Genomic DNA, 16,384 nt, shown 5'->3' on the forward strand with positions numbered 1-16,384 from the left:
GAATCACTCAATGATGTTTTGAAGTGTTTGTAGTTAGTGTGTCTTATTTCTATTTATTTTAGTTAGTATGTGTTATTTAAATTGGGTGGGCGGGTTAAATTATCTTAAATAGGTGACCATATTTAAATTGAAAGAAAAAAAATTCACATAGGCGCCATATAGGAAAACAAAGGTGGGACATGGCGATCTAACGGGTGAGGGGAAAATATGATCCTAAAGTATAATTGTAAGGATAAATATGTCAAGAAAGTATAACGAAGAGCAAATGTAACCCTTTTTGAAGAGTAGAGGGGTAAATATGATCCTAAAGTATAACGAAGGGCAAATGTAACCCGTTTTAACGTGTAAGGGGTAAATATGAACCTAATGTATAATGATAAGGATGTTTTTGATAAAAAAATTAAACGGAGGATAAATAAGGCCTATTTATGATAGTAGAGGGGCAAATCAGACCCTCGTCCGTTGAATTTTTGGTCCTTTTTTTGTGGTCCACAATATTTGATTTTTTCAGATGTGAAGAATGAATTAACTTCTTTTTTTTCAAAATTTTCCTTGGAGTAAAGAGCCTATGAATATTTGTTATATTTTCAATGAACAAATTAAGATTAATTTGATCAATTTTATTATTAATTAATGTTAAACGGTGAATAATATGTATGAAAACAACTAAAAAATCAATTAAAGTGGATCGACGGGGTAAGTTCTATGAATGATGATGTAGATTTTTACAATGAGCATTAATTAGTAACTTAGTAAAAATGTGACTAGTATATGTTAAACTAGTTGATGGTGTAAAAATATATTGTCAGTGTATGTAATTTAATTTTTATTAAGAAAAAGCACACAAATAAAAATACTCCACTATCTCCTTGATCATCCCAAAAGTTTGCATTTCAGGGATAAAAAGAGAATAAACTAAAATTCTTTGATGGAGGAGGTACATTTCTATTTTTCATATAGCTAAAATGTAATAAAAACATTCTTGCTTAACAAGTTAATAAAATTATTAAGAACCTAAAAATGGAAATAGTAGTATGGCAGTAGTACGAGACCAAAAGTTCCATTCTTGGATACCGAGTAACTTTAGGAAAGAGCTAAATAAATGCCATGATTTTTGTCGAAGCTTACTTTTCTAAAATTTCACCAAAATGTGCTCGTATATTTGCTTAAATATAGCACAATGCAACATTAATTTCTTATCCATATTTAAATTAGGAATAATACATAATTACTTCATTAGGGTTGTAGCTATTTGCCAATTGTACCCTTATAATTTGGGGGGTCGTATGACCCCATATTCTTGTCTCCGACATATCATTTACCTCCTTTCAAGATAAAGACCACTACAATGGCAGTAGGTGATAGACAGCCATGTGTCAACGTGCTAAAAAGAATAAAAAATAAAATTATTTTTTATATTACACCCACCCCACTTCCCCCAACCCCTTCTCCTTCTGTGAACAACTTATGGGAACTAAAATTTCATCTCAAGCCATCACACGGAGTGGAACAAAGGCATCGCAAATCCACGAATTTTTTTTCTTTCGGTTGCTAGATATTTTCCGGCCAGATTCCTTTCTCTTCCCACTTAAGTGTATTGTTTGGGTTTTATATTTGTTGGAAAGAAAAAATTCCATCATAATTCTAATTTTCATGGAGTTTTGCCTGGAGACGGAGAAGTGGGAATGAAGAAGAAGATGACCTTTCTGTTCCAACCAAATATGTTATGTTCGATATAACCTATGTTATACAAGTTATACTCAGTTCGATGCTTGGAACACGTGGAAGAGCCTCAGCTTTTGGATCAACTCAACCAATTCATGATAGATTAATTACAGACCATCAGATAGTTTTGATACTAGAAGCTTCTCTCACGTGACTAACATGTGGGGGAATATAGTTAGTTGTGTAAAGAGAATAAATCTGTTATTAATAAGCAAATTAGAATAGGACAAGTGTACATAATTTTCTCTTTCATGTTATTCTTTATTTTTCAGATGTAAGTGTATATATACATGTACAATAAGTGATGAAATACACAGAGAATTTTTCAATTTCTTCTTCAATTCGTACAATATTTGGGAACTTTCGTTGGTTTAATATCTGATAGAATTTCTTGTTGTTGTACAAAATCAAAGGATAATTCAGTCTGTTCCATGAAACTTCACGTTATCATTTCTCTTAATCCTTGTTGACCTTTTCGATTGGTTATTTGTTGATTAGATCTGCTAGCAAATCGAATATGAGGCATTTTTGAATCAATAAATTTTTGGTGGATCATTTGAGCATTTTTTGATCTAATATAATACAAACTTAGAGTCCACCAAACTGTATAGAGAACCTGGTTCTCTATTAGTTCCCACAGAACATACACAAACAGAGATAAGTAACTGACACAGCAGAGTTTTACGTGGAAAACTCTCAGCTCACGGGATAAAAAATCACGACCTATACTCGTAGGATTTTAACTTCACTAACTGAGGAAGCTTTAGATTACAAACTATTGTAACCTAGGAATTAACCTCTTAATCCCTCACCTACTTGTAATAACTCTATTATAAGCCTCTTTGTAATAACTCTATTACAGAGCTCACACTTTGACTAACTCTAGCCAAAATACAAATACAAGGTTTATGATTTTATAAATGATTTCCTATAGAATGCTTCTAACTAAGCTGAGTAGGAATTACAAGTACATCACTCTAACAAAGGTACAACAATACTAAGGACATATGGCAACACAGTGCTAGAATCTGATCATTCGTTATGTTGTTGCTATATTCTTGAAGCCTTGAAGTCACTCCAAGTCGACAGTACACTTGAGAGAGAAACTTGATGATTTTTGGGTTGTGCAAGTGTATGTCTTTCCCTTACCTCATATTGGTAATATACAAGTGAAGCCATTGGGATGATGTAAGCAATTAAAATTACTACTGCACTATTTTCATTGTTGCGTGTGCAACGACTTTACAGCTGTGGAGAGTTGTCTTGTACTGTCAGCAAGGGAACTGATGTCCATTTGTTCCCTCTTCCGTTTCTTTGACTCAAGTTGTTGGAACTTGTGCCAGACTTGATACTTGTTGTTCTTGAGCACTTTGAGGAAGTGTAACAGGTTCCCAATCTGGTTCTTATTATGAAGTTTGTTAGATCATCAAAATACAAGTAACTTAACAATTCCCCCATTTTTGATGATGACAAACTTATAGTTGAAGTTCCCCCTGAGAACTAGATCTCTATACGATTTTTCCTGCAAAAAGACTTTATTCCCCCTAGGAACGTATTCTCTCAATCAATTTTCTTCCCCCTTTTGACATCATAAAAAGATCATACACAAGCAAATGCAAAAATAAGTCTAGCAAAGTTAACTCATGCCACATATGTACACACAACATGGCTAAAAACATAGCGCAAGAGTTAATATGCATAGCAAAAGATGAGATACTCATTAATTTAAAAGAGAAGAAATCAGAGGTAGTAACATCATTGTTACAAAAACAACTTAAAGTACAATAAAAACAATTTAAAGTACCAGCCATAAGAACAATAAAAGACACTAAGGTAGGACATGCATCATTCAACTGGACACTGGAAAGGGAACTGTTTAAGGGGCACTAGAAGAAGGAGGGAAGGATAAGGAGGCAAGGGTTCTGAGAAGAATATTCATTCGAGCATTTGCAGACAGTTGCTCGTTAATCAGTCGCTCTTTCAGGTGCTCGACCTGTTTCCTCAGATCTGCATTTCCAGTAGTCAGGCGAGCAACCTCTGTGCCTAGTGTACTCCTAGAACCAGGTTCCTCCTTGGCCAGACTAAGTTGCCCTTCAAGAATGGCATTCCTTGCCTTCATCCTTCTTATTTCCTTATTTGCGGCATTCTGAGCATTAATCAATTGAGAAATAGTGGAATTGCTGCCAACACCCCCTTTCTTGTCAATACACTCACATTCCTCCAAGGTTGTCTTTGAGAAAGTTTGCTTGTGAGTTCCTGCTGATGCTCTTCCCAAGGGGACTTTGAAGAATTCAAACACCTTAGTGAGCAGGAATCCATAAGGCAAACCATGGTTTTTATCCTTGAAGTCTTCCACCTTCTTCATATGTTCAATCATAATACCGGGCAGATTGATGGTGGCGTATGCATCCAGAGCTTCCATGATGAACATATTTGCTTTTAATGTAATTGAGCGCCTTTCTGCGCATGGAAGCAAGCCTTATTCACCATATCAAACATAAGTTGATACCCCTGGAAGGAGGGCCTTCTTGTGCACTCGTTCCCCCTGTTGCAGAGCTTGATCCTTTAGAATTACTTATCTAAAGTTAGGGAACAAGTCCCTTCAATGCAAAAGGAATGTGCGGCCGCAATGCTTTTCTGCTATAGCACATAGAAATATGCGGTTCGCACAATTTTTGAATACTTAGCCATATTTTGTTCATAATTCATGTAAGTCACACTCACCTCTGTATCACTCTTCAAATCAAGTTAGAACAAAAATAACACCTAACTACAAAAGAAAAAGGAAAAAAAACATGGGTTGCCTCCCAAGAAGCGCCTGATTTAACGTCGCGGCACGACGCATATGACTGCCACGACGTGGCTATCTCCAACTTTTCCTAAGTAGTTCTTCACCCGGTGACCATTGACCCGGAATACTTCATTGTTTTGTTCTTCAAGTTTAATGCACCAAAAAGTGACACACTCACAATTTCAAAATGACCACTCTATTTAGATTTTAGCTTCTCGGGAAACATCCTCAACCTTAAATTGAACAATAATACAAGATCACCCACCTTGAACTCTTTGTTCCAAATGTATTTGTCATGAAGATATTTCATCTTTTCTTTGTACAAGGATGAACTTGCATAAGCATGGTACCAGAACTCATCCAATTCATTCAAATGCGCAACCCTCAAGTTAGCAGCTACGTCCCAATCAAGATTCAACTTCTTTAGAGCCCACACGGCCTTGTGCTCTAGTTCCACCGAAAGATGACAAGCTTTTCCGAACACCAATCGGTATGGCAACATTCCGATAGGTGTTTTGTAAGTCGTCCGATAAGTCCATAATGCATCATCAAACTTCTTGGACCAATCCGTCCGATTAGCATTCATTGTTTTGGACAAGATACTCTTTATTTTCCGATTGGAGACTTCCATTTGCCCGCTAGCTTGTGGATGATAAGGAGTTGTCACTTTGTGAGTAACACCATACTTACTAAGTAAAGTGTCGAAAGTCTTGTTGCAAAAATGTGGGGGGGCCATCGCTTATAATTGCACGTAGAGTACCAAACCTTGTAAAAATATTCTTCTTCAAAAAAGCCACCACACTTCTCACCTTATTGTTGGGTAAAGCAATGGTCTCAACTCATTTGGACACATAATAAACCGCGACCAAGATGTATGTGTTTCCATAAGAACTCACAAAAGGGCTCATGAAGTAAATACCCCACACATCAAAAATATCAATCTCCAAAATGGTAGTGAGAGGCATTTCATTTTTCTTTGAGATTCCACCGGCCCGTTGACATTTATCACATCTTTTCAATAACTCACTTGCATCCTTGTAAAGAGTAGGCCAATAGAACTCGCAACTAAGCATTTTGGCCGTCGTTCTTGCTTCACCATGATGACCACCATATGGCAATCCCCAAGAATTTTATCTTGCTCTTTTTCCAGTATACTCTTCTAATCACCCCATCCGTACAAATCCGGAAGAGATATGATTCATCCCAATAATAATATTGAAAATCCTGTTTGAGCTTCTTCCTTTAGTTTGAAGAGAACTCATCCGGAATGATTCCACACACAAAAACATTTTCTAAGAGTTGCTCATTGTGAAAGGAGTCATTGATTTCAAGGCCATCATGTGGCCTCCCCTCCTCCTCCAACCGAGACAAGTAGTCCGCCACTTTATTTTTACTATCTTTTATATTTTGGATGTCAATATCAAACTCTTGCAACAAGAGCACCCATCTCATCAACCGAGCTTTGGAGTCCTTTTTACTCATAAGATAACGAAGCGCCGCATGATCCGTGTGGACAATGACTTTTGCACCCATCAAGTACGGACGGAACTTCTCAATTGTAAAAACAATGGCAAGGAGCTCTTTATCCGTAACGGTATAATTGACTTGGGCACTATTCATGGTCTTACTAGCATAATAGTTCGAATGAAAAATCTTGTTGATGCGTTGCCCCAAAACAGCCCCAACCGCTACGTCACTTGCATCACACATAAGTTCAAATGGTACACTCCAATTTAGAGCGGTGATGATGGGAGTAGTTGTCAACTTGAACTTCAACAATTCAAAGCTCTCATGCAATAATCATTGAAGTTGAACTTAGCATCCTTCTCAAGAAGCTTGCACAACGGATTCACCACCTTAGAGAAATCTTTGATGAAGTGCCGGTGAAAACCCGCGTGGCCTAAGAAACTCCGCAGACCCTTCACCGAAGTTGGAGGTGAAAGTTTAGAAATTAGCTCAATCTTTGCTTTGTAAACTTCAATTCCATTATTTGAGATTTTTTGGCCAAGGACAATGCCTTCCTCGACCATGAAATGGCATTTCTCCCAATTGAGCACCAAATTGGTTTTTTCACATCTAGCCAACACTTTATCCAAATTTGCAAGACAATCATCAAAAGAATTTCCAACCACATAGAAGTCATCCATGAAAACTTCAAGTTAGTATTCCACCATATCCGTGAAGATAGCCATCATACACTTTTGAAAAGTCGAAAGTCGTTAGTGCATTGTACAAACCAAATGGCATCCGCTTGAAGGCGAAAGTACCATAGGGACATGTAAAGATTGTTTTATCTTGATCTTCCAGAGCAATAAGAATTTGGTTGTAGCTCGAATACCCATCAAGAAAGTAATAGAAAGAACGACCGGCCAATCTATCGAGCATTTGATATTAGAAAGGAAGTGAAAAGTGATCCTTCCTTGTGACTTTGTTGAGCTTGCGATAGTCCATACACACCCTTCATTCGGTCACCGTTCTTGTAGAAATCAACTCATCCTTGTCATTGGTGATCACTGTCATGCCCCCTTTCTTTGGGACACATTGAATCGGAGAAGTCCACGAACTATCGGATATGGGGTAGACAACCCGACATCCAACCACTTGATAATCTCCTTTTTGACAACTTCTGGCATAGCCTCATTGACTCTCCTTTGATGTTCAATAGATGGTTTGGCGCCATCGTCCAATTTGATCTTATGCATGCAAAAGGCGAGGCTTATCCCCTTAATATCCGCCAATGTCTACCTAATATCCTTCTTCCTCTTTTGTAGCACCGCCAATATGGAATCTACCTGTACGTTAGTCAAACAAGAGGAAAGAATAACTGGTAAAGTAGAACAAGGACCAAGAAATTCATACCGAAGATGTGGAGGCAATGGCTTCAACTCTAAGGTAGGAGGCTTTTCAATATAAGGCTTTGTAGGAGGAGTTGTCCTATTTTCAAGATCCAAGGACAATTTCTGGGGTGCATAGTTGTACGACCCAATTCCTTGCAAAGAGTTCACACATTCCATGAAGCCATCCATCTCGTCATCATCAAAGTTGAGCAAGACGGCTTCCAACATATCATCAACATTGATTGTAGCACTCGTTTCATCAATAATAACATCGGTCAACAAGTCCACAAAAGAACACACCTCATTGCTTTTTTGGTTGCCGCATGGACTTACACACATGGAATACCACTTTTTCATCACCGGCCCAGAATGTAAGTTCTTCCGCTTCAACATCACAAAGAGCCTTCACCATAGTAAGGAAAGGTCTACCAAGAATAATCGGCACTTTATAATCAACCTCACAATCTAGAATGACAAAATTTGCCGGAAGAATAAATTTATCAACACGAACTAAGACATCTTCAATCACACCCAAAGGCCTCTTCATGGTACGATCGGCTATTTGCAATCTCATAGAGGTGGGTCTTGGTTGCCCAATTCCCAAAGTCTTGAAAACCGAATAGGGCATCAAATTGATACTTGCCCCAAGATCACAAAGAGATTTAGCAAACTCGACACTTCCAATTGTACAAGGAATCGTGAAAGCACCGGGATCCTCCAACTTAGGAGCCATTGGGTGTACAATCGCACTCACTTGATAAGTGACTTTGATGGTTTCAAAATTTATTGACCGCTTCTTTATCACAAGATCCTTCATAAACTTTGCATAACCGGGCATTTGTTCTAAAGCTTCAACTAATGGCACATTGTTTGAGAGACTCTTCATCATTTGAATGAACTTCTTAAATTGATTCTCACTATTTTGCTTGGCAAGTCTTTGAGGGTATGAAGGTAGAGGCTTAGGAAATGATGTCTTAGCATTTTGCACTACCGACTCTGGTATGTCAATAATGTGTTCCCTAGACGAGTTCACCTCCTCTTGAGTCTCTTCCACACTATTATCAATATCAATCCGAACTTCATCATTAGGTTGCACCATATTATTTGGGATCTCCTCTTCTTGCATCACTTGCTCATCATCAATAAGTTGCCTTTGACTTGAGGTTGGTGCATTCCTACCTCTTCCACTTCTTATGGTAACGGCCATGGCATGTCCCGTGTTGTTTCCACCATTTGGGTTTACTACCGCGTCACTTAGTAGTGCCTCCTTAGGACAAGAATTTTGTGCTTGAGAGATTTGCCCTATTTGAACTTCTAGGTTGCGGATTGATGTGTTGTGTGAGGCAAGTTGGGTATCCGAATCTGCATTCTTTTCCATAATTTGCTTGAACATATTTTCAATATGCCCCATCTCATTGTTTGAAGAACTTGAACCATGAGAAGGATAAGGAAGCAGGTTGCTCAGTTGCTGATACATCGGGGGGCTTTGAAAACCCGACCCCCGGTTGCCTTGATTGTTGTTCCATATGCCTTGATTGTTACCCCCCCCCCCCCAATTTCCTTGATTATTTCCACTCCAGTTTTCTTAATTGTTGTTGTTGTTATGCCAATTCCCTTGATTGTTGTATCCGCTTCAATTGCCTTGATTGTTAGAATTCCAATTTTCTTGATTGTTTTGAGGTCGCCATTGTTTCTTTGTGCTTAAAAATTGTTCACATATTGCACCTCCTCTTCTTGTTTATTATAGGAATCATATTCCTCTAAACTGCCATCTTCTTGCACATAGTTCTCCAATCTATTTTGCACTTGTGGACCCTTGGTCCTCCTCTTGTTCACCATCATCTTCACTCCCTCCATGGCATTGGCTTGCTTGGGATTTTGCACTTGATTTAGTTGGGCCTTTGCTAGTTGAGTCATGTTGGTTGTCAATTCGGCAATGGCTTGCCCGTGGTCAATTCTTTATGAAGGTGGAGCATGTTTGGATCACCTTGTGGAACATTGGCCCGAGATTGTCAAGCCGATGACGTTTCCGCCATTTCATCCAAAATCTCACTCGCCTCCGCATAAGGCGTAGTCATGAAGTTCCCACTGGCAAGTTAATTCACTACACATTGGTTGGTTGTGTTAATCCTACGATAGAAGGTTTGTTGAATCATATTTTCCGTCATATCGTTGTTGCGACATTCCTTGACCATAGTTCTATAGCGTTCCCATATCTCGTGTAATGGTTCATTCGGCTCTTACTTGAATGCCAAAATCTCATCTCGAGGTGTAGCCATGTGCCCGGGAGAGAAGAACTTAACGATAATCTTTTCCACTAACTAATCCCAAGTGTGAATGGAATGGTTCAGTAATCATTCCAACCAATCTAAAGCTTTCCCCCGTAGAGAGAAGGGAAAAAGCCTTAGTCTCAATGTATCCTCGGAGATATTTGTTTGTTTGCTCCCCCAACAAGAAATGAACGATTATTTTTGGTGTTTTTCCAAATTAAAAGCCTAGGGATCTGACCATGACCTAGGTGTTCGTCTAATGGGTTAAATACGTTAATACTTATTTTGTTGATTGGGGTATATTATAGCTCTCAACTCTACGTTACCCATTCAATACCTCTCGGTCAAAGAGTGATTTTTTGCCCAATTTGGCTTTCTCAAGCTCAAATGGGTATAAAACAAAATTGTTGATATGAGCTCAAGTCGGGTTCTTACTATCTCTAGTTTGAACCCTTTAATTAGGCTAATCGAACTCTCAATTAACCCAATTTCTTGTTAGCCAAGTTATCCTAGACTAGGTCCTTCTTTCTCAAGTAGAGATTGAGTCAAAAAGGCATGAATCAATGTTTGCAACCATTAATTCTAAAATTGAAGCATGAACAAGGTTAAATAATCAACACCCAATCATAAACAAGCATTAAATTAAATACCTATAAGGTTTACACACTAAGGTTGGGTCACAACCCTAGTAAAAATCTAGCTACTCATAGTAGGTATTGAAGAAAAAAAATACAAATAAAACCCATAATCAAAGATTAAATTGATGAAGTATAATGTTTAAACACTAAAATAATCAAAAACTTCCTAAAATGGCAAAAGGTAACGGCTACAACAACTTTCTACTTCGAAACTTGACCTAAAATTGTGAAACTCGTCTATTTATAGTGGGCCAGAATTTACTGACAAAAATACCGCTCGGGAAGTTCTGCGGCCGCACAATTCCATGTGCGATCCGCAGATTTCTTCAGCTGGCATGAGAGTGGGTTTTTACAGCTGTACATTTCTAAATTGCGGGTGCGAAGCAACTTCTGCGGCCGCACAATTCTTGTGTGGTCCGCACTTCAGCAAGGCGTCAGGACTTGGTCTTTTTGCATATTCTCTGAACTTTGATTTTTTTTCCAGTGAAAGCCCTGTTCCGCGGCCGCATAATTCATGTACGGTCCGCACATTGGTCAAAATCCCTTTGGGTTATGTTGCTTGGTTTGCAACCGCTGATTGAATTCTGCGGTCCGCAATTTCTTCTGTGGACCACACTTCTTTGCCTCTGCGCTCTTTAATGCCTTGTGCTTCGGAACACTCTTTTTTAGTCGGATTTCATCATGGTAGACCAAACTTCCAATATTCGTGCAATTTGCACAATTTCATTAGTTTCGAAAATACAAATTAATACTTTCGGACTAAACCCAAAGTAAAAAGGTGCTAATAAGCAGTCAAAATTTCCACTTATCAATTTACACTATTATTTTCTTTATTTCCAATAAGATCAAATGAACTAACAATGTTAAAGCGGAGAAAATCCTTTTTAAAAAAACTACAGTTTATATTCAGAACTCATAAACTTCAAATCTCGGTCCGCCTCTGTCTATTCATAATAAGTATATTACTAGTAATTTGAAAAATACAATAATATATAGGGTGTGCTTGGTATGACGAAAAATATTTTTCAGTTGGTTGCACAAAATAGTTTGAAAAATATTTTTCTAGATATCACATTTTCCTGAAATTGGAGAAAAATAATTTTCCTAGAAAATGTTAGAAAAATATTTTCCAAAAACTCCACCTACCCTCACATCTAACCCCAACCCCTTCCGCTTTCTCTCCCTACCCCACCTCTCCCACCCCCTTTCTCCAAAAAGGTTTTTTTCAGATTTCAGTTTACAGGTTCGAAAATTTACTCTCAGCGGATCCTACGCACGCTGGGAATACCTCTTTCGTGTGTCTTTCTCGTGGCGGGAACAGAACAACAGGGAAAGACCCGACCCAGTTCGAGCTTTATTTATTTAAGAGAGAATGGGGAGTGAATCGAATTCTGCTTCCGTTCTTTGGGGTCTTTCAGGCCCCTCTCGATCTTTTCTACGTTGAGAAGGGAGAAGGAGTCTAAATCAATGGACACTAATGAACCATCATTGATGGACGTTGCACATGACACGATCAATTCGACTCAAGGTCCAACGTTAATAGAAAGTTCCAAAGTTATGAGTTCGGAGGTTTATGTGTTTGGAGTTTGCAGATTTAGAAATTAAAGAGTTTACCGGTTCGAAAGTTCGCGGATTCGAAAGTTTAGCGGTTCAGAAGTTTATGGAATTTGTGAGGTTCAAAAGGTTGTTGGTTCGAAAGTTTATAGCTTCATGTTTATTGTATCTAAATTATTTATGAATACTCTTAAGAAGTTATTTTCATTAATTTGGATGCCAAACACCAAAAAATGAGTAAGATTACTACTTATTTTCCAAGAAAATATTTTGTTGGAAAATTTCCTTTGTACCAAACACACCCATAGTGTAATAAAATTTGAACTGTCAGCTTATTTGTTTAAGGTAAGAAGAGACAAGGGCGCTAAAAGTGTGCAATCCAAAAATAGTTCATAGAGTAGAACGAGGGAGAAGACTTAAGAAAAATGGGGTTTTTTCTTCTTCTTTTTTTTTTTCTCTTTCTTTTTTCCAGTAGTACTTCAATGGAAAGTCCTTAAGATGCCATAATAAACTTTTGTTACCATAATAGAGATTGGTTGCTCAATACTGGAGCATCTTTTGTCTTTTTTGGGTAGCTTCCTTCTATATAAGACTTACAATCCATCTCTCCTAAAACTCCCCTTCCCCTCAAAAATTCTTTTCAAGATTTCATTTCTCTTTTTCCAATTCCTTCTTCTAAGTAATAGTGATTGTGTTTGTGAGAGAAAATGGAAGAAATGGCTTCTTTATGGTGTTACCAAGAGGTGCTTCCTTCTTCATTTTCATTACAGTTTCTCACTTCATGTCATCTCTGTACCATTTTATTCTGTTTATAACTTCACTTCAAAACTGAAACCCCATACTTTCCTCTGTGTGTGTGTGTGAAGAGTCTGAATGCCTGAATGGGGCAGTCCATAATGGCTAGATAAGAAATATCTTGAAATGGATTTACGGAATATCATTGTATTTTGCTAAAACTCCAACCTTATATAGAAACAGTAAAGGGCAGTCCGGTGCACTAAACTTTTCTATGCGCGGGGTTCGGGGAAGTGCCGTACCACAAGGGTCTATTGCACGCAGCCTTGTCCTGCATTTTTGCAAGAGGCTGTTTCCACAACTCGAACCCGTGACCTCATCGTCACATGGCAGGAACTTTACCAGTTACGCCAGGATCCCTTGTAGAAACAGTAAATTTAAGTATTGAGTTTTCTTTTGCACAGTCAATGATCTTGTGTCTTTAGACTAACTGTAGTTTTTGTTTGGTAAAAGTGGTGCAATCCCTTTTTCTCTAATTCGAAACAGGTTTTGCTTTGATTATTAGACATTTTCACTGTTCAAGAAGCTATAGGCAAATCTAAAGAATTAATCATTGCAGGGCCCAATGCATCAATTTTTTCTATAATATAGGTATCCAAGGGTGAAAGATATGCTTTCTACTTAATTTTTGTTTTTAAGTTTTAAAACTTTTGCATTTGAGTGAGATTATTTCATCACCTTCTACATGGGCCCTGTCTAAGACTTGTTCATGGAATGATTATAACCAGATAATTACTGTGAAGATTTCTTTACTGATCTTTCATGATTAGCATGTCTAAAGGACCTTTTCTTTGTTAATAAAGTTCAAATTTTTAAGACTTTTCTCTAACTTTGTTTTGATAAAATGTTGCAGAACATGGAGGAAATGAGACAGAAGCTAGTGTACACTAGTCTTGAACTTGAAAAGTTGAAAGTGGAAACAAGTGAAGAAATAAGGAAGAACAATGAATATGTAAAGCAATTGATCCAACTACAAAAGATGGCTTGTCAAGAAAGAGATGAAGCAAGAAATCAACTTCAGGAACTACTCAACAAAATAACTTCATCTCAGTTCCAAGTTGATAGTCCTCTTGTGAAGGCAACAAAAGCAAATTCAAGCATAACTGAATCAAACAGCCTTTCTGAAACATACAATTATCAGTCACATTATTCATCCCCGGTCGACTCGTTTCTTGATGCAGTTTCATCCCCTGAATTTTCCAACAACAACATGGCTAATTCAAATGCAGTACCCTATATGAATCGGCCTTTGGATCAGGCCACATTGGTTATTGAAAATCTTGTAAAGGGGAAATCTTTGCCACAGAAAGGGAAACTGTTGAAGTCTGTTCTTGAAGCAGGGCCACCTCTACAGACACTTCTTATAGTTGGATCACTTCCTCAATGGCGTAATCCGCCTCAGCTTATGCCGTCTAATATTCCACCAGTTTCCATTAAAGGGTGTGAAGCTGAGATTACAAATCTGAATCTTGCTTCAAGAATATTGCATTCTCAACCTTATTTTGAGATGTCATGTGGATCTTCACAAATGATGTCAACATCTATGTTGAACTTTGCTAATTTTCCCTCTGGTTCTTGTTTGGAGAATCAGAGGTTGATATCTTCTGGTGCAAATATGAACAATTTTGTTGTCCTGGGAAAGAGACAAAGGTTGCAGTAAAACAAGTTGAAAAATGGATGCCTATGCTTCCAATTTTTGTATAAAGCAGATTGCTGAGTGTTTGTAAATTGGATATACTGATTTTGAGTTTGACAGTATGAGTTCTTTTTGGTTAATGAATTTCATATTTCTTTTGGCTTTTTACTATTACAGTTCTCTTTTCTTTATTCAATAAACAATTACTATGAATGTGAATTTTGATTATGATTCAATATAAATATATTGATATATCACTCAAAACTTAATGTTTGTGGCTCCTTAAATGTGCAACTGAACCTTTTCCCTGAAGTTTTTGTTGTCTAAGAAAACATTTTATGTGTTTTCAGAAAAAGAATTGTTTTTGTCATTTCCACCAAGAAACAGACCCTCCACCAATTGGACTCTGTCTAACGTAGACTGAACTAAAAAAGGGCAGCCTGGTGCACTAAGCTCCCGCTATGCGCGGAGCCCGGGAAAGGGCTGAACCACATGGGTCTATTGTACGCAGTTGTACCCTACATATTTGCAAGAGGCTGTTTATATGGCTCGAACCCGACCTCTTGGTCACATGGCAGCAACTTTACTAGCTACGCCAAGACTCCCTTGCTAATGTAGACTGAACTATCATTTTAAAACTATTCTGACAGCAAAATTCTGGATATAGTATTTGTCCAGTGAGCTGCCTGCAAAATGAAAGCATCGTAGTGATTGCAAAGAAAATGACAAACAAAAAATGTTATCAGTGTCTAGAATCCTTGGTATCAAAAAGAGACTCGCGGTACAGAAAGTCTCAATAGAATTTGATGAATCCTATCTTCTGTCCTTAAGACGGATAAATGAACCAAGAATTCTCTTTTTTGATCGTCTACAACAACAGCCACAACAAGCCTAGTGGAGTCCCACAAGTGGGGTCTAGGGAGGGTAGTGTGTACGCAAGACCTTACCTCTACCCATAGGAGGTAGAGAGGCTGTTTCCGGTAGCCCCTCGACTCTTTTTTTATCGTCTGGATAGTAGAGATTTGTAACCTCTTCTTGCAAATAAATGAACTTACCAAAAAGTTAAGTGTGAGTGTTGAATTCTTGGATTCATCACTAACCTTGTTTGTCTATATTGGTCTCTAACTTTGATATGACCGTCAGTACATGTCCTCGAAAGTTTTTCTAAACTTAGAATACTCTCCAAATACAAAGTTCCTAGACTAAGTTAACCCTCAAATTTTCTTATAGCAACTTGTCTTAAAATCCCTATCAATTCAATTCTAAGAATCCTTTCCTGCCTTTTTTTTCAGAAATTCAGAATAGCATGTCTAGTCCAAATTCCTCTCCAGGCATTGGACCTTCGCGTTGGGATCCACTGCTGATTGCCTCAGTTGGTGTAATTTGTTTGATACTTCTTCTATTTAGTTATTTGAAGATAATACAGACACGCTGTTGTGGGTATCTATCTGCACGTTTGTACAGAAATCCAACTCAAAGGCATCATCTAAACGAGCAAATTCTTGATGATACTGATTCACAGATCCATAGCAGGGGACTAGACTCTTATATTACGCATTCACTGCCAATCACTCAGTTCAAGAAGAACAACGAACAAACAACCAGACCAAATAATGCAGATTGTGCAGTTTGTTTAGGTGAATTTGTAGATGGTGAATGGCTGAAACACTTACCTTATTGCTCTCATGTTTTCCATGTTGCCTGTATTGACACTTGGTTTCAGATTCATTCAAGCTGCCCACTGTGCAGATCAAATGTATTTAATGTCAAAATGCAACAAGGACATTCCATTTCTATGTACACATTACTAGAAACTCTGAGAAGGGAAGATTTCAATCATGAAAGGTCAGTGCACAATGAGGATATCCGGTCACAGATATTACATAATCATCCTACTAGAGCTGTAGAAGGAAGTTCTGACTAGCGCTTTTCCATTTCCAACTATGTCTAACAACTAATTGGTATGTCTCTCAATCATTACACTGTCTATAGTGAGAGCTCCACAGTATGCTCTCTTCCTGACCCTGTAGAGAGATTTATGAACAAGGATTTGGGATATATATCATACTCTTTGATTAGCAAAGACAAGTTCACAAGCACGAGAAGAAGTTCAGAAGAGGCAAGGATAATCAGAATGG

General features: G+C 37.9%; 2 protein-coding genes across 2 annotated transcripts; both read left to right on the forward strand.

The window, feature by feature from the left end:
- Positions 1-12,195: 12,195 nt before the first annotated feature.
- Positions 12,196-14,510, forward strand: LOC104116825 (uncharacterized). The gene is made up of 2 exons (XM_009627766.4): positions 12,196-12,558; positions 13,464-14,510. Exons 1-2 carry the CDS (start codon positions 12,523-12,525, stop codon positions 14,268-14,270), a joined length of 843 nt encoding a protein of 280 aa, XP_009626061.1. The 5' UTR covers positions 12,196-12,522; the 3' UTR covers positions 14,271-14,510.
- A 1,042-nt stretch (positions 14,511-15,552) lies between these two features.
- On the forward strand, positions 15,553-16,170 carry LOC117281620 (RING-H2 finger protein ATL66-like). Its single transcript, XM_033661464.1, has one exon. It carries the CDS (start codon positions 15,553-15,555, stop codon positions 16,168-16,170), a length of 618 nt encoding a protein of 205 aa, XP_033517355.1.
- The last annotated feature ends 214 nt before the right edge of the window (positions 16,171-16,384 follow it).

The sequence above is a fragment of the Nicotiana tomentosiformis genome, chromosome 11 (genome assembly GCF_000390325.3).
Source record: "Nicotiana tomentosiformis chromosome 11, ASM39032v3, whole genome shotgun sequence".
Classification (NCBI taxonomy): Eukaryota; Viridiplantae; Streptophyta; class Magnoliopsida; order Solanales; family Solanaceae; genus Nicotiana; species Nicotiana tomentosiformis.